This window comes from Pyrgilauda ruficollis, unplaced genomic scaffold (genome assembly GCF_017590135.1).
Source record: "Pyrgilauda ruficollis isolate IOZ18807 unplaced genomic scaffold, ASM1759013v1 scaffold152, whole genome shotgun sequence".
In the NCBI taxonomy this organism is placed as follows: Eukaryota; Metazoa; Chordata; class Aves; order Passeriformes; family Passeridae; genus Pyrgilauda; species Pyrgilauda ruficollis.
Window position 1 is genome coordinate 247,768 of NW_024513877.1, and position 26,192 is coordinate 273,959.

General features: G+C 36.2%; 1 protein-coding gene across 19 annotated transcripts in view; it reads right to left on the reverse strand.

Annotated features, from left to right (window-relative positions):
* The window catches only part of MEF2C (myocyte enhancer factor 2C), a 135,568-nt gene that overhangs the window by 19,618 nt on the left and 89,758 nt on the right, over positions 1 to 26,192 (reverse strand). For 9 of the 19 annotated variants that reach the window (XM_041461715.1, XM_041461724.1, XM_041461710.1 and 6 more), the window contains 4 exons: positions 16,770 to 16,913; positions 10,131 to 10,317; positions 9,004 to 9,051; positions 841 to 933 (listed from right to left, as the gene is read on the reverse strand). In XM_041461715.1, the coding sequence (XP_041317649.1) occupies positions 841 to 933; positions 9,004 to 9,051; positions 10,131 to 10,317; positions 16,770 to 16,913 (472 nt within the window). Of the gene's footprint in view, positions 1 to 840; positions 934 to 9,003; positions 9,052 to 10,130; positions 10,318 to 16,570; positions 16,709 to 16,769; positions 16,914 to 26,192 lie in introns of all 19 variants that reach the window. The other 10 variants (XM_041461727.1, XM_041461721.1, XM_041461722.1 and 7 more) reach the window with 5 other exon arrangements.

Sequence of the window (26,192 nt, forward strand, 5' to 3'; positions counted from 1 at the left end):
AAGCCTCTAAAGAAGAATTTTAAGTACAGAATTAATATATATAAACATGAGAGCAAAGTATTCTGCAAATTATCTCTACTTCAAAATATATTCATACGTATGAAAGAATCAATAAAAATTTTGCCAAATTTGCATCCAGTTTTTCACTGTTTTCTCAGTTTATTTTCCTATTTTCTGAAGGAATGGTAATTGTTCTTAATAATAATTAAAAGGTAATGAAAAGTTTTCTTTTCTCTCTTACTTTATTTCTTTTGTATTTTTTTCCATACACACTAAAACAAGCTATGGTTTATTACCCAAAATAAAAAGATAGCAACAACAAAGAACTAATGTTAGGAAGATATACTGTTGTTCATTTAAAAATAATTTAAAAAAGAGGTTACTGAAAATTCTTACTCATATGTCATGTTTGTCACATTTCACAGCAGACAACTGTTACTAACTGCAAATGGGAGAAGAAAACCAATCTGCTGCTACCCTCATCCAGAGAAAAAGGAAATCTTCACTTTTAAATAGCTGCCCATTCCCACTACACTCAACTAATGGACCTTCTTAACTGAATTATAAGGAGTCAACTCATACAGATATGGTATTAAGAAATCTAATGACTTTGTGTGGAAGAATTCTCAAACATCCTGTGAAAGAATCAGTTACTTTTTCAGGAGGGCTGAAACAGAATGACAGTTCAGAGAACACACAGACTTTTGGAAGAATGAGAGAAGAATGAGAAGAAACTATCTCAATGACTCTGTTAGTTTTAAAACTAATCACTTAGAAATATAAATATATGATAGAGATTTCTACATTAACAGAAGTCTAAGCCACCTCTCTTTAACTCACCCATTCTTGCCATGCAGATCCTACAACTGTCAATGGGAACTTGCTCTTTAAGTTTAAAAAGATGAAAAGCGCTCTGATGGCATTGCAGTTGTCCTGCGTGTAGGATGAAAGACCATGAGAACAGAAAACTGACCTGTGCATCGTACCTCATGCAAACACTTCACTGCTGGGTCAAGCGCATGGCAAGCTAACCTGATCACAAACACTGTGGTTATGTTTTATTGCTATAATAAGAGCTGTACTTAAATGTTTCTAAATTAGTACATCCACTAAGTATTCTCTGACTTTAGGAGTTCACACCTTAAAAAAAAAATAAAAAAGAAGTAAAACTGGTATCTGACTCTTTGAATTAGCCTGTGGCTACCCACACAAGCACTTTGAGAAACCCGTCAAAACAATTCTCATTGCAATTAGTCTTCCCAAGTGGCAGGCAGATATTTCAGCACATGGACTCCCTCCTTGCAATCCTTGGAAATAGGGTTGTATATCATAGACAATGAGGGTCTGTGATAAGTTATACACTTAGAGAAGGGGGAATGTGCTTTCTTCTTCAAGGATGATCATCACTATTCCTTTTTTTCTTTTATTTTCTTGGTTTTTTAAATTTTACTTTTAAAATCAGCAAAGAAACAGAGCAATAGATGATCCAAGTTAAGGGCCTGTTTGTGTTTTTTCAGTCTTCCCCTACAATTACTATTGCCAGTATACCTATAATCTAATGTCCAGTCATGGCTCTTACCATGGTAAAAAAGGTGTCTTACCATGGTAAAACAGGTCTCCTGCCTCTGCCACTGGTGTTGTATGTAATGCCATGAGGAGATAGCGCAGTGCAATGTCCCTGACCTTGCATAGTGCTCTGTTCTCACTCTCATTTGACATTTACAAATGTTAAGTCCATGTTCTGCACTAGGAATGCAGTAGTCTTCCACACTAATGTGTAGTCTAACAGGAGAGGCCAGTGCCTCTCCTATTAGTGATGAGGTGGTTGTCTGAAACTTAGCTTGCATCACAGCTTTTCCAAAAAATCTTGCTGAATCTCCAACTTACTGGCATAGCCCTGATCTCCTAGCATGTGAACAACTCATATGTGGCGCTCCCCTGAGATCTGAGATAAACATCTATCCTAAATATGTTTTCAGGACTTAACCATGCTCTTATAATTACACTAGTTGAAAATATGCTCCATTCTAGTCCTGTTTATGCAAAAAATGAGAAGTTATTTGGTTTTTTTTTTTTTACTATGGGTTGTTTCAACATTGTGATAATTGAGAAAAAGAAAGCAATGCCAGAATGTGACTTATGTCAAAGAGAAAACTATATTGCTGAAAAATGTATTTCTTTGTGAAGATATATAGGAGAAAAATACATTCCTGGGAAGAAGAGAGAACTTGACTGCCAGAAAGAGACTTTTGACAAATCATGACACAGAATCACAGAATGGCTTGGGTTGGAAAAAACTTTAGAATACTCAGATCCAAACCCCCTGCTAAGGGCAGGGACACCTTTTGCTAGAAGTTACTCAAAACTCTATGCAAGGTGGCCTTCAGCACATCCAGGGATGGGGCACTCACTTCTTCTGCCCAGCTTCTCTGGGCAGCCTGTGCCAGAGCCTTAAAATCCTCAGTCAATAATTCCTTCTGAATACCTAATCTAAACCTGCCCTATTTCAGTTTGAAGTCATGATCCCTCTGTCAGCCATCTGCTTTTAACAAATTATTTGTAGATGACAAATGATTTCCTTTCTGGGCTGTATGAAGTCAATTATCATTTTGAGGAAACTGCTTTTCAATGAAAAATATTTCAAGACAAGTATAGTTCCAATTATAAACAGGATGCCTTATTTGAAAAGATACCTAACCCATCCCTGTCTCCTTTGGCTTCTATTATTGGGAGACTGCCCCAACTGTTAGCACAGGAAAAATGACCTTGTAAGAGATTTGGAAGACAAAGGGAATGGTTGGATTCCATATCTTAATTGGCGGATCACATTGAAAGTTAAAGGGCAGGGGTAATGTTAACTTAATGCTGTCAGGAACTTCCATGTGGGGCTGCAGTCACAGCTTCAGGAGGTTAAAAGCATTTCTTGTTTTCTTTCTCACAGCAAAGTCCTTGCTCCAGTCCAGATCCAAGAGGCATCAGCTACTCCTTTCAGGACTGAGGACATGCAGGAAATACAGACATTTTTTCTAATTTGCAACGCCTTCTCCTATTTTCTGAATTTGAACAAGAATATGTATTGCAGTGTGCAACAGAAGACAGTATTGTGTCTTAATGAGCAAGTATGCAGACAAAAAAAAAAACAACCAGTGAAATTCCTGTCTTATTTAAAGAAAGCATAAAATTCCCCCAGACTTCAATTGGAAAGGGATTTTATGTAAAGAACACAAATTAGTCTTGAGGAATATTTGAAACTTCTTGTAATAAAGGAAGTCAATCATGCCTGTCTTTAAGATCTCATTTACAAAGAACCAGTTTATATGACTCAGTTGTTCATCACATGTGAACTTAGGGCTTTTTGAAAACCTTTCAAGCTGTCTTTTTATAAATACAAATATTGAGATATTGTTATTAGAGACAGAGAATAACTAAATATGTTACTAAATTGATATCACCATGACATTTTATGAAAATCCTTTGCTAGGATTTTTCTCCTATTCTAGCTGAGAAGCCTCAGAAAAGAAATGCAAACAATAACTATCTGATGGCTCTGGAATGTGGTCTGAACATTGCTTACCTACAGGTGCATCTTTGACTGGTCCATGTGGATTGTTTCTACTTAATGACCAACAATGGTCCAGCTGTGTCAGACTCTCTGCGAGTCATGGGTTTTTGTTATTTATTCCATTCCATTCCTTTCTAGCTTTCTGATGGATCCTTTTTCTCTATTCTTTGTAGTACAGTTTTAGTATATAATTTTAATATAATATAATATCATAATATAATAAATCAGCCTTCTGAAACATAGAGTCAAGATTCTCATTTCTTCTCTCGTCCTGGGACTCTCGAACACAACCACAAGTCAACACTTACACAACTGGTAGAAGCCTAATAAAGGCCAAATTTTTACAGATTTTCATTGAAGTCTACTGAGAATGGGCTTGCATGGGTCTCTTTGATAAGAGGTCACATGAATTAGTTGAAGACAGACACATCCAACCTTTGTATATGACACCCACTGCAAGATTTTAAAATTTTTTTATATGAACAGCAGCATCTAGCCTTTCTCAAAATTTCATTTGTGAATTTTGTGTGTTATTTGTAACTTGGAATTAGAGTTGGAAAGGCCTGTGTTGACTGACTACATAGGTATAAAATTCAGTAGATAGACTATTTCCTTCATACCATGAATTAGACCTGTCAAACAAGTTTTAGTGTTCTGCCTGCTTTGACAAAATCTCCTACCTGTAGGTACTTCCCCTGAAACAATGAAGAAAAAAAAAAAGAATCTATCATCTAATCTATCTATCTGTCTATCTATCTATCTATCTATCTATCTATCTATCTATCTATCTATCCATCTATCCATCCACCCACCCATCCCACTATGTATTTATCTCTATGTATACAGATATATATTCTTATATGGAGAAAACCTTGGAAGAGGAACACTTAAAGGCTAAATACAAGTGGAAAAGGAAAACCAGAGCAGTTACATTTTTAATTTCTTATCCCACTTCATGGTTTTAAGCCAACTTGCCAATTTATGAATTCTTATTGTTTGGATTTGGCTCTATTGCATCACAAACTCTGTTATGAATGACTGTGTGTCCTTTCTTTTGTGCTGTGAGATTCCTTGGACAGGAACTATTTACTTCTGTACCACATTTTGCCCAGTCTTTGGGCCAGAAGTCTGTGGATTATTGCACTCAAGTAATATGGGACAACAACTTATCATGCTCTCTGTGGCAAAGCCAGTTACCGTCTTACTAATAGGTAACCCATAAACTGTGGTTTGAGAAATAGTTCTCCAAGCTCATTTGTTTATTTAACATATTTCACACTTGTTGTCCAAGAATTATCTTCTCTTGGCTATACCAAGCATGATGTCAGGGTAGAGTGAAGAATACTTATGTAACATTTCAATTTATTTAATTTGTTTGTTTATTTATATTTATAGCTCAAAAAGTATTTAATGCAGCTAGATGTCTTTGAAATCATTGCTTAATTTTGGTACTGCTTGTCAGCTTAATTGGGCAGATTGCACATCTTTTCACTAAATCACTCTTTGAGGATATACTATCCAGATTGCCTCTACCCTGAGGGAATATAAATTAAAAATTGCTACTATTACACCATAGCCATATAGCCATAACATAGCCATATTCCCATGTGGCAAGAAATACTAGTAAAACATATAATACATTCACCCACAGTCAATACACCACCCAGAAAAGGAAAAGGAGAATGAAAACACTAGAAAATTATGATACTGGCTGGCACTTCAGGACCTCAGCCTTCAGAAGATGAGAAGGCAATTGCTGGCCTGTGGCTAATTTCCAAAAGGAGATGACTTGCTGCTGATTCATTATATGCTGCTGATTCATGATATGCTGCTGATTCAATACAGGATTTGGTTATTAAGAAACATGGGATAAATTTTTCACAATACAATGCTGATCTATTCAGTTTCTAGTGCTTTTTAATAACAGGTTTAATGGTAGTTTGAAGATGTTAGATTGAAAGACAGCAAGTGTTTCTCTGACAGTGCTTGTAGAGCCCCAATAACTTTAGAATAACTTTCTCCTTTAGTTTAATATTAATGTCAAGATGGAGGCAGTGCAGAAATTGAATAGAGAAACAAATATATTACAGAAGTAAACAGCTGAAGTAGGTATATATTTTATAATACCCATCATGGATTTAAAACTTGAGATGGAAATTTTCCTTTTATTTTATTATTTACAGTTGTTTTAAGTCTATAGAAGTGCTGTTGATATAAATTGGCTCATTCCATTCAAAGGAAAACTTTATTACAAAATACAAAATATCTTTCTCTGAAAGCCATACAAAAGGAAAAATAGGACCCAGTCTAAAAGTAGAACTCACTTTGAAAATCAAAAGTTCAAAGGACAGATGCAAAGAAAGACTGTTCTATTTTAAATCTTTAAAACTATTAAAAAATTTTAGTTTTCTATCAAACTTTCAACCTATACAATAAGCCACTGAATAAAAATTGAGATAATTGACAGTACTAAAACCTCACAGACACTTATTTGTGTTTAAGTTGCCTTTAAGAGTTTTGTTAAAAACTACAGTCTATTAAAATTAAAAGAACTTCAGGTAGTCTATTATATAAACAGGTAAATATATCACTTAGCATTCATATTAGTTATGAAGTAAACTAAAATGGATTTAGAGCATGCCTATTGGGGTCCAAAAAGTTCTTGTTCTGTCTTTCAATCAAAAGCCTCTCTTTTGAGGAAATAGCGTCAAAGACATTACTGTATTTATAATTTAGCAATGATACGAAATGTGAAGATCACTCCAATTTTGTTGACATGTTAGAAACTACTCACTCAGTGTTTGGCTGAGAACAAATTTACTCTTATGAATCTGAGACAGCATTGGTTAACCTTAAAAATACCATACATGGTAATAGTTGTGTAATAAAGAAGTAGTCAACTTTCTAAGTTCTATTTATGTCTTGGGTTAACTCCCAAGGTAAATTGTGGATGATTCTAGGGTTACTACTTGAAATAATCCAAGGCAATGAAAAAACATACTTCTTTAAACACTGTCTTAAATAATCCATTTCTCATATTGCAGTAATAATGCAATTTATTTTGATGCAATTTATTGAAGTAGTGCAGAAACTGAGGACTGGTGGTAATAACAAAAAGTAGTTTCATTTTATAGTGACAGAAATGAAATTGTTTAGACTTTTTTTCTTGGAGTATATTATTTTGAATATATGCTATTTTTTCACATTGTGGAAAAATGCAAATTCAGAAGGTTCTAATTTGGCCAGAAATATAAACCCAAACATGATCATACTACCAGCTTCTCAGATGCCAGAAAGAAGAAAACACACAGGTTTTTGTTTCTTGTGAAAAATGATGAACAAAGAGAACTTTTTATGTTTATTCTTCTTCACCTTAAAGAAAGATGACTGTTCAAAATAGCGCCATTGTGGAATGATACAACTAAGACAGAGGATTCAACCTTATAGTGACTTTTCCATCTTCCTTCAGCCCTTTATCTAATTCTTCCTATTGTTCTGCTTTAAAGAGATTTAGAAAACATTTCTTTAATGTTTAAAGCTTTTATTTTCCAATGAAGAACAAAGACTATTCCTGCAATTAAATATTTATGATGTATTCTCAGCAATGTTCTTCATATATATACCGCTCAAATAAATTGCTTACTCCAAAATTGCATTGCTTGAGAGCTTAATGCAAGTCCTTAATTTTTGATTAAGAATAATCAAACCATTTCTTCTCATGCTTAAGTATGCTTTTAATATATTTCCAAAAAAATCCCGCATTTAGAAAGAAAATAAATTTTTAGCTGGTGTAGTGATATACAGGTTTTATTAAGAGCAAGGATTATTAACAGAAATGTATATGCAGATGAATTTTTATTTTAGTATGGCCCTGTTTTAAACGGAAACACTGCCTTCTTTACTAAATGCTTTTCAGCGTCTATTTAAAGGAATAGGAAGCCAGTAACGAGGTGATGATATTTCTATATGAGCCAGGAGAGGGAGCTCCTTAATAGGGCGATCAATTCCTATGTCAGTCCCTCTGCTGCTGTTCCTGAAGTTCTGCTCAAGCTTACAAGTAAGATGAAATGTGAACACTGCAGAATGAATATTTCTTTAGCGCTGTTTCAGAGGTTAACAGGAGACAATAAAAAGACCGATAATTTTCTGTCACCCTTTTTTTTTTTTTCTTTTTTTTTTGAGAACAAAGGAGACTGATAATGAAGTTTTCATGGTCTGCCTTCCCTACTCCCAAATTAATACGAAACGACTCCCTAAAGCTTTAGTATGTGTTTAAAGTGCCTTTGTGGTACAGTGCTGTGCGGCTCTAATTGTACTGTGAATGCATCGCACAAATATCTGTGACTCATCTATGTGTGAAAATAAAAGGGGAGTGGAGGTCCCTAATTCAGGCTGAGAAAAGACAGGGAAGAAAAACCCGAAACCATTATATCTAAAATTTCTTTATAGGTGATTTTAACAGACAATATTGGAATTGCCATTTTATATCAGCCTTGATTTATAGTGCACAAAATTGATCTTCCAACTATTTTTCTGTACAATTCTCCCTGAGAGCAGTTACCCAAGCAAAACATCATGCCTTACCACTCAGTTATTTTCTGTGAATATACGTTTACTTCTCAAACTGCAAAAGTAATTTTGACATTGTCTTTTGTAATCTGTATTTGTCATAATGCAACATAGCTGATATTGCTAACAGATCACTGAGTTTACTGAGCAAAAGGGACTACTCTGACAACATTGCTTTGATAACACAGACCTCAGCAAGTACAGTTCTTGGTAGTTCCAAGGGAGTAGGACTAAATGGCATATCTTTTTCTCTGCCTGGGTATTTTGAAAATCCTTTACCTGTTGTGTGTCAAAGCAGTAAGCAAATACATATGACAAAGCTTAAGTTAATTACTAATTATTTAAGTAAATGCTAACAGATTTTGCTGACTATCAATGGTCTTAGAGCAGGGGTTTGAAATACAGTTTACACACAGTACATTGAAATACAATGAGCAACTCACTATTGAAATCTTTATTCAAGCTTAAATTAAAAATGAAGCCCTAATTCCACTCAAGTCAATGGCAAACCTTCCCAGGATGCAAAAAGGATCAAAGTTTCTCACACTGACCCCACCAGTTTTTCTGGACCAAGGCAAAGCAATGTACCCAAAAGTTTTTATGGAAAGGCTAATGTGAAGGAAATCAGACATTTGTTTCTGTGGAATTTGTTGAGGTGCAAGATTTTTGATGCTGCTGGAAAACAAGACTCTTTCTACTAATAACAGAAGCACAAATGCCAGTGAATGCTCCACAACCCAGCTGAGGGAATTCAAAAAATACTAATGGATTTTTACTATCCCCTCTCCAAAATGGAGCTATTTTAGAACTCAGCTTTTGAAGTAAGTCCTTTATTCACTTAAAAAAATAAATAGAATTTTTTCTCTCTTTACCTGCACTGGTGCCTGCACCGGTTGTGAGGTCCCCACCCATCAGGCCACCTGGGGGTTTGAAATGAAATGTAAATGAGCACAATAAATTACAACACTCAAACATTCAAAATATTTTCTCTACCTTCCATCAGCCTGCTGTAGGACCCATTATTCTTTTCGTCAACACGCAGTTGAATCAGACCCATAATTATAAAATCATGATGTTTAATGTTACCTGTATAAGACACTTGCCTTTCAAGGACAAACAAAATACGGAGTACCCATAATTTCCTTATTTTAGTTTTATGCTTCCACAGCATATGAAAAATTAGTTTAGTTTGAAAGCTATGTATAGTACTCCTTCATTTGAAAACTATCTTTAGTTGAATGCTAGTCAGAAAAGTAAAGGATTGGGAGGAAGAGGCTGAAGATTCCTTGAGAAGAATGTAACTCAGAATAAATACATACACATAGTTTTTAATTTCCTCAGCCTTTCACAGACATTCACACTAAGGATTTTTAAAACTTCTCTTTGCACTTGGAGACCTCAAATGATTCTTTGAACCTGGTATGCTTAAAGATCTTGATGTTGCTGGAGGCAGACAGATTGAAACAACCTAATCCCCACTTACCCTAATCAGAGACAAGCTCTGGTCATCAAAAGAACAAATGTATTTGTTCTTGCTATGTAAAGTACTGAAGTACAGAGCTCAATTAACATTAACCCATCAAGGAACTTGTGAGTGAATCAATAAAAATCAGCATGTAGACTGATTATTTAAGTAATCAGTGTTCTAATTTGCTTTAAATTTTGCATTGGCTACATTTTCTTCCCTGCTTTATGTTATAATGAGTACTTGCATGAATTAAGTAGATAAGCTGCCTTTTTATGAAAAATCATGCTGTCTGCCCTTCTGTCCTTTATTGACTTCACTGATTTCCTTCAATCTTAGTCAATATTCAGTATTCAGTTTTTTTTTTTTTTTTTTTTTTTTTTTTTTGTCTCTTGATTTTTCAACACAGCAGTTTTAGACAAGGTCTTATGACTGTTAAGGTTCTTTTTTCTTGGAGTACAATTCAAAGTGACCCAAGGCATGCAAGGAACTGATAGTAGAGCATTTGAAGGAATGGGATTGAACAGAGCCTACCTGTGTTACCTGCACTTGGAGGCCGATGTGTCACACCAGGAGACATGCTATTCCTTTGCAAAGAAGGATGAGCCAGTGGTAAAAGGTTGGGGTTTCCCAGTGAGCTGACTGGGTTACTGTATACCAAACTGTTGTGGTTGGACACTGGAATAGAAACTGGCATCTCAAAGTTTGGTGGTGGAACAGCCTGTACAAGAAAAATGGAAAACAAATACGAGAATAGTACAAAACTGAAACAGCCTTTAAGTACAGTAACTCTGTATTTAGTTCAAATATTTTGCACATGGTGGTTAAAATATTTGTGCTTTCCCCTTTCCCCTAAGACTCAAGAGAAGAGTATCATAATAATTACCAAGTCTTTTAAATATGATTTTTCAAATAATGATTTCATCTTCCTTTAACCAAGCTTGCACATTTATTTCATGAGACCTAGAAAGACTTTTTTCACTTTTTCTCCTTTTTTTTTTTTTTGTTTAAAACAAACCTCTGCCTAGTGCAGCATAATTTTCTATTTGTTTCATTCTTTGAAGTCCTAATTGTTCACCTGTCACTTTAATCTAGTGTCATAGATTACTGCAAGATCAAGATTACATGACAACGGTGATTTCATTACATGGAAAAAAAATTGGAGGGGATGGAATACAAAAGGGAAGGCTCTAATTTCAGCTTGTGTTGCTTTAGCAACCAGAATTATCCCAAGTCACATAAAAGATGCCAGTACAGTAAAGCATTTTTAACGAGTTTCTATCTTAGCTTGGAAGGGCTTAAAAAAAGTAAAGTTCTCCTCAGGGACAGCTAACAAATACAAGAAATTTAGATACACACTAGTCTTTGTGGGTTATTTTTCCTATTTTCATACCTAATAACGAAATCTTCTCCTGAGCCGCTTCCCTTTGCAAGAATGCTTAAAAAGCCACAAAACCTGCAAATAATGTACCACACTAATAGAGGTTGTGAGGAGATGCATGTCTCATTATGCTCTTAGGAAGCTCAGTTCAAGTTTCCTTGGCTGGTTGTGAGTTTGTTGGTTGGGGTTTCTTGGGTAGCAATTGCTTGAATTTCTATAAAAGTTACGACTACATTAGAAATCCATATTTAATTCATTTGTTTTAAAAATTAAGTTTTAAAAATTCTTGTCTTTTTGATCAGAAAAACCTTTTCAGAATTACCTGACAGCATTTTAAGTATTCAATATGTGAATACAGACCAAGAGCCCCTCAATTTGCAAGTTTTCTAACATTTATAATCTTATAAGCTTCAAGAGCTTAAACACATCAAAAAATTGCTTAAAGTAGACTGGTAACATATTCCGAGGGAGGAAATTAAAAGTTTTAATTTTATTGTTGGCAGCTGATAGTATTGGTATATCTTCAAGGACCTAGGAGGAGAGCTGGACATATCAACTGCTTGTCAGGCAACCGAGGCACCCTGACCTTGTGCCACCCATGTCTCTCCTCTGGCTGGAACTGTTGGCTATGCCCTCTGTATTACAGCACTATCCATCAAATTACAATAGTCTCTTAAGGTTGCTTTTTTTCTTTCTTGGGCCTCTCTAGGGACAGAGAAAATTTAATTCTAAATATGGAGGAATTATTTTGCCTAACCACTAAAACAAAGAGCAAGATTTTCAAGGTATGATGTTAAGGATACTTTATAAAAATCCTTTTGAATGATTTTGAAGCATTAATTTAGCTCTGATACCCTCTCCTTTTTTCGAGAGATAGCCATAGCAACAGTAGCGGAGTACATGGACCTGCTGGCATTGCTTCCCACTTGGGAATTTGTTTCCCTTTGCTGAGAAGCTGCAATGCACTCAAAGAGCTGTAGTTTTCATAGAGCTGATTGATTTAAGTAGAGGTAGGAAAGGAATGTGAGGTGTTTTGGGAATCCATATGTTCTACATCTAATCCACAGATGTAAGATTCTACATGTAATCTGCACCCTTATGACTCAGGTCTAAGCTCCTTGGAAATAGGGTCACGTAGCATAATCTGAAACATTTGATCAGCTTGAACATATGTTTTGAAGCAAGTCATTCTTTTTATTGGCCACAGAAGGACCAAAAATGTTCCTAAATCCCATGTTCGTCAGAAGCATGTGACTGTGGAGTTCAAAGTCAGTGTTTGAGCTCTCCATGTTTGAGTCCCAATTATAGCCTGATGTGAGACATGAATAAGTCAACATGGAGTTTCTGATTATTGCAACATCCAGGACTGTGATGGAGTTCTCTCTGCCTGGTGGCTTTGAGCCCATGGACCTGCCTGCTTGAGTACCAGTCCATGTTGCATTGACTGTCACTGTCAAGGGAGGACTTTGCATAAGGTTTTCATCACCCTGTGTCACAAGACCTATGAAGTCTGCTTTCTGAGTCTGGGTAGAGACTATTATTGTCTCTATTTTCTTAATACTTTTTCCTAATCTAAATTTCTCTTATCTAAACTTAAACACCTGTACAAATGCAAAACTGAAGGTCTTGCCAGAATTCTAAAAGCTTGTTTGCTTTAACCACTATGCTTTTTCTTCCATGTACAAACCAAACTGTTCAAGATTCTTCTTTTTCTACATTTGTACAAGAGCTCCAATCTTGGTAGCTCTTTGAATTGCCAGTCTCCCTAGTCATGTAAAACTGTTACTTAGCTTTCATTTTGTCATTTAAAAATTATATTTTTTAAGTAGTTGAATTATTTAATTTCTGTACTTATAGTCTAGCTTTTGTCATTTTATCCACTATCTGGATCAACTTGCATCTGTTTACAGAGCACTGTAGGCAATTTTATAAGGGCAAAGTTAATTTACTGTCTGCTTTTCAGCACAATATACTACATCTGAAATACGGTAGTTTTTATTTCTTCTTCACTACAGTCAAAAGTTAGAGGGAAAAGTTTGACTGGGTAAATATCAGTATTAAACACTATATTTCTACATACAGTTTTCTCTGTTTGTCTAAATTTATTAAAGTGTTACACATTCTTCACAAAGAACTTCAATGTCCTGCAGATTCCCTAGTCATTCCTGCTGAGCCATGGGTCATATTGATTCCATTTCAACCTGATGGACAACAAAGTTTCTGATGCACTTGTGTAATATCTATATTAGTAGGAGCTAGGGAGGAACTGAGGCCATCTGAAGCCACAGAGCAGTTCATGTCCATACCATTAAGCTTTCTCAACCTCAAAAAAGTCATGGCTACATGTAGACTGACAATTGGGAATTGTTCCTGGCTTGGACTAACAAACAAACAAAATGAAGAAATTGTCTGGGAGAATGTTATTTGGCATCAAAAGGTGTCAAAAGCCTGATGGGGACTGTTCAAAGAATTCACCTCAGAGATAAGCACACTTCATGCTGCTTTAGTGTGTCTTTTGCTTTTTTTGCTAATTCTAATATAGACAAAGTCTATACTGTCATGTGTATAAAGTTTGCCACATTTTGCCTATTTTTTCTCCCTCCCTTTGTCTTTTCTCCTTTAGACACTACTGCCAAAGAGGCAGAAGGCTCACCAGAGATGATACCAAACTACAGCACACAGTGTTAGATGCTTACTCCACAAGCTATGATATGTGATGTCAAACAATGTGTTGGACACTCAACCCACTTGGAACTTAATGGACCAAACATTCTCTGTTAAGTATTGGTTTTATCCCCCCATATTCAACCAGGCCTTCATTCATTTAGAGACAGAGATACTTTTAGCTTCCTTCTACTGAGCTATTTCTGTCTCCTCTGTTTTCATCATTCTTATGAAATTTACAAATAAGTGTCCAATTTTTATCAGATGGTTTAGAGCAAATGAATACTTATCCCCAGAAAATTATCTGAGGAAACATTATTGGGTTTAGCTGTTAGGAGCAAAAGCCAATGTTGTTTTCATTTGGCAGCAATTTTTTTATGTTACAAAACCAGGCAGAGGCAATGCATTGTTTTCTATATTCTATAAGTAGTGATTTAGAGACTTGACTCAGTGACTTTATTATTAATTTTGCTTTCTTCTCCCCAATTTTCTCAGCTACCATTGATGATCATAAGTAAATGAATATATCTTCCCCGACTTAGTTATTCTGATTTGTCCAGTTAAGGATATTGCTGTATAAAATACATAATTTTATATATAAAACCAGACAGTTACAAATTTCTATTATGCATAAGCTGTGATCTCGGTCTTGCTCATTACATCTCGGCTTATGGCAAGAGAAGGAGTTCCTGTTGCATTACCAGAGAATATCTACTGTTTCTTCCTATTGTGGTAAGCAGCTTGATGGAGGACAGAGGCCCTAAGCTTGTGATGTATTCAGAGAATGGCTATTCTGTCTTACAAGAAAAAATGCTAACATTTTGCTATTCTGTGTCTCTGAAGCGTCTCTGAAGTAATTGCACAAAAAGATTAATACATTACACTTCATAACCTCCTGAAAGATAGGAAGTTGTACCCTAAATCACCAATTAATTCCTGAAGTAGGACTATATTTGATGTCAAAAAGTTATATTTAATGAAAGCAACTGGAGGGAAATGCCATTAGTTTTGGGAAAACAAAACTGATATACCATGCTCAGATTAACTGTCTGGTTTACAAATCTTATATATTTTTTCAGTTTACAGAAAAGACAATTTTCCCAAATGCTTATGGAGGTAAAGAAAGAGACAGAACTCACTACTACAGGAATGAAGTTTTTTTTCCAAAGTTTTTTTTAAGATTAAGTCTTAAGATTTCAGATGATTATAACATGACCTGTTTTGTTAAGAAAGAAAAGAAACAGGTAGCATGAGATTAACAGATGTTCTGAAGGATCATTCCAAATATATTTTTAAGGCAGAAAAGTAGCTTGATGAAAATTCTGTCAGTTTTATTTGAAAAAGCCAAAAGTCATCCTTGAAAGAGAAATGGCATGAAAGAATGACAGTTGGTTAGATTTTGATGTGGAAAAGCGTTAAGCAGTCTGGCTTATAACAATCACCCTCAATACGGTGGTCATCGTTTGTCAAGCTGAGTTGCATCCTGAGAAACCAAATTAATAGTGACAGCTTTAGAGCTGTTTTGTTCTGAGAAAAACAGCTTTCCAAAAGAAGCAAATAAAACGGGAGGTAAAAAAATTTGGATAGATCTGTATTCCTCCCTGACATTCTACATACGTGTTGGGCACCCTTAACCAGTCATTTTAAATATTGCTTTATCAAACTTGGTCCTTTTCTAGTCTCTGGGAAAATATTATTTGGTGTCCTTATATTTTTCCAAAATATTTTTGGCCTTATGTAAGAACTTATTCAAATTTTAAGTACCTTGAGTGAAAAATCCTTCTGCTGAGACTTAATAGAAAGAACACTTAGAGTGCTTGAGAGAGAATCTGAGCCTCCTTAAGAAGTATCCTCATCTTAGTTGTCAGATTTTGTATGTGCAATTGATTAACAGTACAGAAGACAGTGTGCATTCTAGGTATCCAGACAACATTTTTGGCAGATAGCCATGCAACCTTTGTATGGGAATGACATGAACACATACGAATCATCTCTTATTCCTGTCTTTTAGAAATAAGAAGTTACCTATAAAAATTCAAAAGCTTCTTTGGATCTGAGCAAATATTTGGTTTCCTAATTTGTTTTCCACAGACACTTGGAAAACCAATCAAATATAACCTCAAAACCTCCATACTTGTTGTCTTTAAAAATGTAATATTGTAACATAATGACAAATAATCCATCCTTTATATGTCTTGTGCAAAACAAATAGGACATGCAGAGTTATTTCTCTTAGATATCTGGCAAGGCACATGACTGATTGTTAGAAATTTTGACTTGGTTAAAACAAAATTTAGCTCATGTTAAAGCATTAAAGTAATGCTGATGACGTCAAAGCAAATTCTCTGATAAAGCTGTAAAATCACCCCAACACAAACATGTCTGAGACCTGCCATTAGGCTCTCATGCAGTCTGTTTCTCTGCAGCGAGCAAGTAGCTATAACCCTTCAGTGCTGCAACTGAATTTAGCAGAGACAATGGAGAATTGAAGTTACACACACTAAACGCACTAATTACTATACATAAAGCAATTTCAGTTTTAGATCACTTTTTGTATATTGCCACAGAAAGTAGCCTGTCGATTTGTTTGCCTGTCCACAAAGAAAGATTTCCACTGTTATTTTTAAAGTATAATCTGGGCAAGTGGTGTGGTAAAACACTTCTGTAAATCAAGTGAATATAGTTCATATACATATATTTCACTTCCTTCTGTAGGTTTCACCCATAATAGGTTTTGTCTGTCAGAGTTAGAGACTTGAAACAAAAATATGCTGTGTGAAATTTTCTCACCACTGTGTTTAGTTATATATTTGGCTATTAAAACCTCTTTCTAGCTGAATTTATTTCCTTAAGAAGCCAGAACTAAAAGGGTTATGGTTTGTTACTGCGGCAGTTATCAGCAGACAGCCATCTAACCTTTGGTACTTACAGATATTTTATGGCTCTTGATCATATTATCAAATTCTTCATTAATTTTTTTATATTTTTCTTCAGTGCGTGGGGTGAGAGCATAAGAGGAGTCAGGATCAGGGCTTTCACAAGCTTTGTTTTCTTTCTTGTGCAATGCCTGCCAGATTCAGAGAAATATCAGAAAGTAAAAAAAATGAAAAGGAGCTCAGAGTACTTACACATAATCTTTGCCTGCTGATCATTAGATCAATATCTTCATTAAGTTTTCTGTACTTGTCCTCAGACTCAGGGCTGTGACCTACTGAATCGTCTGCATCAGGATCTGGACTGTCACAGCCATTAAGTCCTTTCTTTCTTAATGTCTGAAATATATAATTTGGGAAGTTCAATCCTTGACAAGGACTGCAAGAAAGACTCAGCAGTGTTAAAGAAAGACAAACTGCTCATCACAGAAAAGTGTTAACATATGGTTTAAGGAAAGAAAGTGACTAATGACCCACCACACTGATGTGTAGCTTCCAATAATGAGTGAGGACCATACAAGACCTCTTCTGAAGCTGGTACCAATCAATAAAGAATGAATCTGGCAACTAGCAAAAAGTTGTGCCTATGCTAGCATCTCCCCTGCCTCGTGATTCCCATATCCCACAGCATTAAGGGTTTAAGCTAAACACAGCATGCAATTTATTTTAACATAAACCAAACTTAACATATTTATCTATACTGTTTACTGTGGAATACACTGATGTTCTTATTTGCTTTTAAGGAAGATGCAGGAGGAGCAAATGGAAAAAGAATTCAACCTGCAACAAATTTAGGAGTCCATTTCTTCACAGAGGAAGAATAATTACCCAAATAGAATTCAAGGACTTTACCTAAGTCTATGCTTGTTATAGGACAAGAGGGAGGGCAGAGTTGATGATATGGCTATGAAATTACAATTAAGAGCTTCTAGACATGATGTTTACTTTTTACTGACTACAGTTAAGAGTGTTACAAATGCACAGGGCTGAAGCTTAATGCACAGGAAAAATCATTGCTAAAACAGATGCTTAGTGAATAGTCAAAATGAAAGAATTTCGGGTTCAGCTACTCAAATACACACAACCATGATTATCATCACTAAGATAGGAGAGTTGAAAAATCTTAAAACCAGAATTGAATCAGTAGCTTACAATTCAGAACTGGCTTCAGAAAGGTTTTAACTGATCTGCCTTTACAGAGCACCAAAGAACAGCCATAGGCTGTATTAAGGTAAAAGAATATGAGAAGAAAGTGTAGAATCCTCAAGTACAAGCAGTAATACATAAAGCAAATATATTCACAATTTCTCATATTTAGCTTCCAGGATGAGTCACAAAAAAACTCTTCAAAGTCTTGGCTATGTGTACTTCGCTGTATACAAACTTTTAAAGTTAGCTTGCAGTCCATTCTGTGTTGAACCCTGGCTAAGCAATCTCAATTACAATGAAAATATCACATATTTTGTCCATTAGTAAGTGGCTAAAGTGTACTGTCTGTCAGTGTGGGATACTCTGGTATCGTTTTGCCTTCTCAGAATGGTTGTGCTTTTGTTCCTTCAGGAATAGTACCTTTCATAATTATTTTTTTATGATCATGGTCAGCTTACTACTGTTACTATCCTTAAATATTATAATGTCATGCCTTGTTCTCATACTGTGGAAAAACCCCTGAACCTTCCATTTTCATCAACTAAACAAAGTGATGGTGATCTGCTGTACAAGATCTGAGCCTTCTAATCTCCCATGCAGACCTCTGAAACAGATTTAGGCATTTGTGAAAGGCTGGCTCAATGTAGATCTTTCTTTTCAAACCTCATATCTACAAAGACTTCAAGTCAAATCCATGAGCTACTTCCTTAACACCAACAAAATTATAATCCATTGGAATAAAAACTTGAGATGCTAAAACAACCTGAATGATTCCCTACACCTCTTTCCACTCTCCTCACTCTTTTATCTTTTAAATGTTAAATGTTCAGTTAGCAAAATAGACATAATCATACATAATATCTACTGCTAGCAGCTTGAAACAACTCAATTAGCAAGAGGGTTTTGCAATCAGCTGCTGTTTAATGGCTTTAATAGACACAACAAGATATAGTATAAGCAAAATGTCTCACTGCAATCTCAACTAACATTCTTCTCTTCACATAAGGACAAAACAGTTTTCCTCTGAATACATAAAATATTCTGTTTCAAGCTTAGGTCAAGCTGTCCAGACATGAAACCAAGATCAGCATACTTGGGACCATTTCTAGAGCTCATATGATACATTGATGGAGTCCTGCTAATTCCTATGGAGTCCGTAAGGACTGATGTGGATGTGAGCGGAACTAAATGGCTTCCTCAACTTCAGGCTTTGAGATGACAGACAAAAAGTAATATGAAAAGAGAAGAACCAGAGGAATGCTTTGCAGGCTCTTTGAATCTTTTCCCCTCCCATCATTCACAAATCCTTGTCTGCTGCTTTCTCAAGACTGTGTCTGTGAGAAGCAGATGCATCTTGCCCTCAGCATACTCACAATGCCCTAAAGTTCTGCAAATATTTACTTAGTACTCAGTTGCTACTGTGGTTTGTAGAGGTTTGGGGATGCACTGCACCTTTCAGATGCTCAGAACAGGAAAGACAATGTGAGCCAATATATGTCTTGCAACAGTCTCCAAACAGACTGGATTCCTTGCCATCGTAGAAGTATTTTTACTAGATATTTATTTTTACATTATTTTCATACCTTTAGAAAGGAGGTTGTTTGCCACACCAGGCAGAGAAAAAGCAATCTCTCTTTTCACTAGAAAAGCCAAGGATGAAATGTAAGAAATTGTGTCAATATTCTACCCAAAATTAACTTTTGCTCCAAAGAGAAGAGGCAAACCTTTGCCTTGCACAAAACTATCAGTCTAGTGTTTTTGGCTGGTACCTTGACTGATGGTGCAAATCAAGCTCAGTAATGCAGACCACTTGCTTGCTCATCACACCTCAAAAAAAATTCAAATCAAATCAAACAAACACAGACACAAACCCTTAACCCCCATCTAGAAAACACTACAGAAATCCCAAACAAAAAAAGAATGTATTTCAATGAGATGGGTTAAGGCTAGGCAACAGGAATTTCCACACATTATTTCCACTAAGAGGCACAGCCCCTAGCTTTGTGAGTGCTGGAACTAATGCCTAGTTCCCTGTGAATTTCATTTGGGGTAAAGTGCAATATGCAGAGACGATCTCCTGTGGAAGGGTCTCTGCGGATTCCTCTTCTCAGTACCCATCCCTCTGCTGACCCTTTGCTGCTTCTCTTTGTCACAACTCAGGCTGAAATGCTGCCTTCAGCTGGGAGCGTTTCTGGGAGTAATTTCTGGTTCTCTTTTCTTGCACAAGAACATGAAATTTCCCTGAAACTTGTTGGAATTTCACTGTCTTGGAGAACCCTCCCTTTGTACTAGATTTGCTTGGCAATGAGTAAAAAATGAAATTGTAAGGGAAAAGACAGAAGAACAGACGGACAGATTACACAGGGACAGGAACACACATGTTCACATCAAAGTCTTCCTCTGGAGAGAAGAGCAGGCTGGAAGTGACATGATCAAACTCTGCACTAAGGTAAGAAGTTGTATCAAGGACAGAAATAATGACCCTGAACATATGAGGATTATCTCTGGCTCCTCAACATGCAGGCTACAGTTTTCCCTATCTTATTATCTTGTTTGTTATTTTACTTTCCTCCATGTCATTAACTACCACATTAAACCTCTCTTCTTTTTTTTTTTTCCTTCTTTTTTTTCCATTATTGGAAAACACAACACAAGTTTGTACAGCACAGGTAAAAGTGATGCAGACCACTGTCAAACTGATTAACCCTTTTTCACAAGCTCTCCGGACTTTGTTTCAAGATTTCCTCCTCTTCTCTATTTAGTGTCACCTCTTGAAAGAAGCAGCTGGTTTTGGAGTCTTTGACCCAGTCTTACAATAATTTTGAAATGATTTTTCTTATGATGTTGAGTTATCGTAGACTCTTACAAACCCTGGGACAGACCTATCACATCCTCCTGGAGATCAACTAGCTTCCAAAGATTTCATGACTATTCTGGGAATTTTTAAAAGAATAAAATAACACAAACGTATAGTGCATTGCACTCTAGAGCACCCTAAGCCAGATTTCAGTTATTTTAAAAGAAAATAAGCTATTTTTCAACTACGGAAGCTCCCCTTCTTCCAAGCAATTAAACAAGCAATTATATTGGACTCCAATAACCTGCAATTAGCCAAGGCCTATGAAACAAAATGGTTAAAGGAAAACAACCTTTGGCTGAAAAGTGCTGTGCCATGAATTAGCCTAAATCCTACTCTGTAGATCTCAGAGAAGTGCTAACTTAGTGACATGCTGACTGATGCAAAATGGAGTATAAACAACTATTTGCTTTCATTTCATGCAAAACTTATAATCATTTTGGAAGCTAAAAAGAAAATATGGCAGTAACACCCAGGTCTGATTTTATCAAGGCAATGAAAATCATTGTAATTTTGAAGACTTTTGAAGAGGAAAAGCTTTTAGTTTTCCTAATCTAGTCTCTGTTTCTGCAGTTTTACCCTCCAGATTTTTTTGGGTCTTTTTTAACATTTATTTAACAGAATGAGTGGAGAAGGTTAGAAATGATTTTATTTTTTTCCATCTCATAATTTAGTTTGTTCATCTTTCTTTTTAATTGGTTTATCTGCTATGGAAATGTAACAGCAGCTCTCTGACCACAGAGAGAAACACAACTTTCCCCGGCATCATTCTGGAAAAGTCTGTGAGAAGATCAGAGAAAAGAATGAGAAACAATTCTTGTCTTAACTTTTACTACACCTGGTATTGTAAACATGTAAAATATATTATAGAAATGTATTTACCAAAGAATAGTTTCTTAATTAACCAATAGTAATAGTATTTAAATTAGAGGATCTAGTAGGTCCAACTATGTAATAACTATCTAAAAAACCCAGTAAGTTTCTCAATAAATAATAATTAGCCTTTTATAAATACACAAAATCTATATAACTTATTATCCAGTGCTGGCCTGTTGCAACGACATGGAACTACTTCTCATAGCACTCCAGGGCTTGGAAATGCTCACAGTATAGGTACCAAATTAAAGATTACGTCAGGTTCCCAAAAGATTCAGACCAATCCAATATGTTCCTTTTTGATATCCTCTGCAAGAAAAACCTAACAAGGTTAGGTTAACCACTATCTTCATTTGTGTGATCTCACTGCATCTTCAAATTTTATAATGGAAAAATTCAGAATTAAATGTCTATTTCTAAAAATTCCCATATCTTTTATGTTGTCTAGAAACCATCACAATGATCTTTAACTGAGAGACCCACTAGTGCAGATCAACAGAGTTGCAATTTAGTAAATTGTATTTTGCTGTCAGAAAAAACCTTCAAGTGCCCTGCATTTTCACTAGCACTTTCTTTCCTGTATCTGGAAGGAATAAATCTTTTAGCCACCAATTATAAATGTTTTTGTTTCTTTTCTTTTTACTGGAGCTACATATTTACATGGTAAGGCAGACAATAGCCAATTTCAAACGAATTATAGGCTATAGTGTTCAACTGCTTTATAATTTATAGTCATTCTATGATTCCAAAGAACCCAACTAAATTTATGGAGGTCCCCCAAAAGAGCAGAAAATATTTAGACATGGGCCTGATTCATTTAAGCATTAGTTAGCTCTCTGTGCAACAGAAAAATTGAAGTTAGAAAGTGTTGCAGGAAGAAAACTCTCTCCTCTCCTCTCCTCTCCTCTCCTCTCCTCTCCTCTCCTCTCCCCATGAAATTTTAGGAATGAAATTGCATGATACAATGTATGGTACAATCAAATAATGAAAGATTCTACTGAAATGAAAACCTCAGAGGAAGAGAGAATTACCCATGTGAATTTCCTAACTTTCATGTAATTAATGTCTCAAATTTTTATGAATGAATGAAACTTTTATGTTTCATTAACACAAAGTTCCTAAATTTTTACATTTAATAATGGACATAAACCAGTATGCTGCTACTAATGTACTTTATTTGTATATTTAGGAGAATCACATAAAACATTAATACAATTACATTATCTAACAAACTCCATGCACACAAAAATGTATAGCAGTAATAAAGAAAAACTGAAAATTTCTTGCCTCTTTTTCAAAGATCATAAAATACTTTTGTGGTTTGTACTTTTGAAACAAGCTACAGAGCTTATATAAAGCTGAACTTCTATAACCCCATGCTAATCTTTTTGATACTACTTTACTGAAGTTTCAAATAAAAAAAAAATTCCATTGTCTGGTACCATATGTCTGTCTTAAAAAATACACATAAATGTGCTTTTCACAACATTACACCAAACCCTCTGCTTGAATTTGCCTTTCATTTACACATGCCAAGTGATTATTCTCACCACCTTCAAACCTTCAAATACCTTCTCTAATCACACTGCTTGAGAAACCAAACAGCACAGACACCCTTTGCCAGTAACACCTGCTTCTCTCTGCTTATAAATGATCGAACAGTGGATATTGACAGTACACAGTACGTGTGTACTGCAAGTTCATCAGGGCATGAGATCTCTACCTGATTACACAGTTCAGTCTATCCTCTTTCACTCACACACTTGTTGTGTGCTAAGGTGTCTCTACAATATTTTGCTGTGTCAGTACAAACAAAATCTGTTTATTAAAAGGGCATTAGGATAGTGGGATTTTTGCTTCTTTGTTACCTATAGCTCTGCTACCTAACTTGGGTATGGGGAAGTTTTGGAAGGCAGTGCACCTGGTGCAGCCCCAGAGGCCCCAGGACTTGTCTGTTTGTGTGGATCTTGCAGCCTGGAGCAGACTAGTCAGCACCACCAAATCTCTTGCTGCCTCTTTGCATGCCTCTCATCTATATCAGAGAGCACACCTTGCTGCGCTGCTGTGTCTACGTCTCCCTTCTGGAGAGATGATGAGGCTGGAGATGGGAAGATCCAGAGGTTTGTGTGCTCTCTAAAAGAGAGAATGCAAAATATCTGTCTTTAATGCTCAATCTTGCCAACTTGCCAGCACTTTTCTGTTAAGTATTGACTTAGATTACACTGGGTAACTTGAGCTTTTTAAGTATAAAGAGCATATATCAGATTCAGAGATCTCACAGCAGCTAAATTAAACCACATATTTTTGTGATTTTCTCTGAAAGAAATCGCATGAGGACTCCAGCATTAAAGATTTATATTAAAATTTCTGCTAATGCATACTGAAGAACTTGATCTGTTCAGCTGGTGAAGAGGAGACTGAGGTGAGACCTCAGTTGTAGACAGAGGTGTAGTTGCAGTCTACGACTTCCTGATGAGGGGAAGAGGAGGGACAGCCACTGATCTCTGTGGTGCCCAGTGTCAGGACTCAAGTAACTGGCCTGAAGGGGTATCACTGGAGGCTTAGTTTAGATATTAGGAAAAGATTGCTCACACAGAGGGTGGCTGGGCATGGGAAGAGGATCCTCAGGCAAGTAGCCACAGCATCAAGCCTGTCAGAGTTTGAACAATAAACACAAAAGAAATGTTTGAACAATATTCTTGGGCACATGGTGTGACTCTTGGGTCTGTGATGTGCAGGGACAGCAGCTGGACTTGTTGACCCTTGTGGATTCCTTCCATCTCAGCTTTTTCTGTGATTCTGTGTAAACTTACACCTCCCTATATTCACAATTATTTCTTGGGACATGCAAAACACTTCTGTCCATCACTTGTAAACTGTTTTTAAAAGAAGAATTTAGATCTGAATAGTTCCAAATGTTCTAATTAAGGATATTTTCTCATCCTTTGGGCTTATTCCCATCCATGATCGTGTTACAAAAGTTCTGAAAACCCACATATCCCCCTGGACAGCTGACAAAAGATTCCTACGCCAACCCTCAGTGCAGGGGATCACATTTCCTGGGCTCTGAAAGAGGAGATGGCAGCAGCACCTGCTGATCCCAGCCACCCAGGAATCTATGCAGGGAGAGGAGCGTCAAGTGACTGATGGTGCTGGCTGGCATGACGTGGCTGCAGCCAGCAGGGAGCGGGTCCCCAGCAATGTCACACATCCCAGCCATCTGCACCTGTCAGTGCCAGCACCTGCTGCCCCATGGCCATAGATGGCAGTTCCCAGGGCCACAGTGCTGACTGGGGACACTGCTCCTGGCTGCTTGGTTTTTTTGTCTTTTCTTCCCTCATGCTACTGTCGCAAATCTCAGTTCTCCTGTGGTCACAGCTACAGGAGAGCAGTGTTTGTGCCTTGCAGATACATACACATAAATAGGTGTATGTATATCTTTATCTATACATTTATATATATATATATATATATACACATGTATGCATATATACCTTCTACTAAATCACATCTCATTACCTTTTATTCAAGTCTAGATGGATTTTTTAGAAGTGTTCACACTTGCTTCATGACCAGCTTCCATTTGCTATGATGCAGTATAATACTACCTTAATATTGTTGGTGTGCTGCATTAGCGGAGTTAAAAAAAGAGATGTTTCTTCAGACAAGACTGGCATTTTCTAAATAATGAATTCACATGTGAGATTAATTGGAGGTGTTAAGATTTTAGTGACATAAATGTAATTCTGACCTATTTGTGATTACAGCTTCTGACAAAATCCTCTCTACAAGTATCTGAGGTTTAAAAATATAAAATACTGGCTTGGAATTAACAGAATTCCTCATAAATGTTAGTAAACAAATACTGTAAAATGCACTCTTTACACGCAAAGACTGTATTCAAATGAAACTTCTGGGCAGATATTTTTTCAACCTGTATTTCAAAAGAAACTCAAATTCTGTTCTGTTGCATTAAAACAATCTACAACAGTCCAGAGACTGGCTGTCAGTGTGTAATGCATAAAATTAGCAGATTATCTAACTTAGAACAGAGATATCCTCAGGATATCTTTGTTTTAGTGATGGAATAGTTACTTGCACCTTTTGAGTATCCCAATGATTCTAACTTCTTACTGAGGGCTCAGAGGCCCAGGCACTACTTTTGAGTTATGGAAACATGGAAGATATAGATAAAGGTAAAAATCATGAAGTTACTCTCCTGTATTTCCCACCATTCCTTCTACTTGCTGTCCTTCTATGTATGTGTGCTTTCTGCAGAATGAAGGCTAGCACCACAGCCTAGTAGCAAATATCCCACTTTGCATCCCCTATCTTTTTGCAGAAAATAGACTCCCACTATTTTTTGAGACAGACTGCAGAACAACTAACTTCATTAAGACAAAGCTTCTATATTTTGGCTACTTCCACTAATTCACCGGCAGGAGCACCACCATTCCATAGCCAAAACTGGAAGCCGAGGCTTGTAAAGATAACCTAAAGCGAAAACAGTTGCATTTCTGACTTACTTTTTCCCCTTGACCACAACAAAATATCAGTCCACTATATGTCTGCCTGATTTTTCAAACCCATTGAAATGTACAAAGTTTTTAAATGGCCAGGTTTCCCCTAAGCTTTACTGAGTGTCCTTGAAAGAGAGCAAGATACTGGTGAGACATAGTATATTTGATTTGTACGAGGTTTTGCTGTTGGACACAGAAAGTGTATGGTTGGAAAAA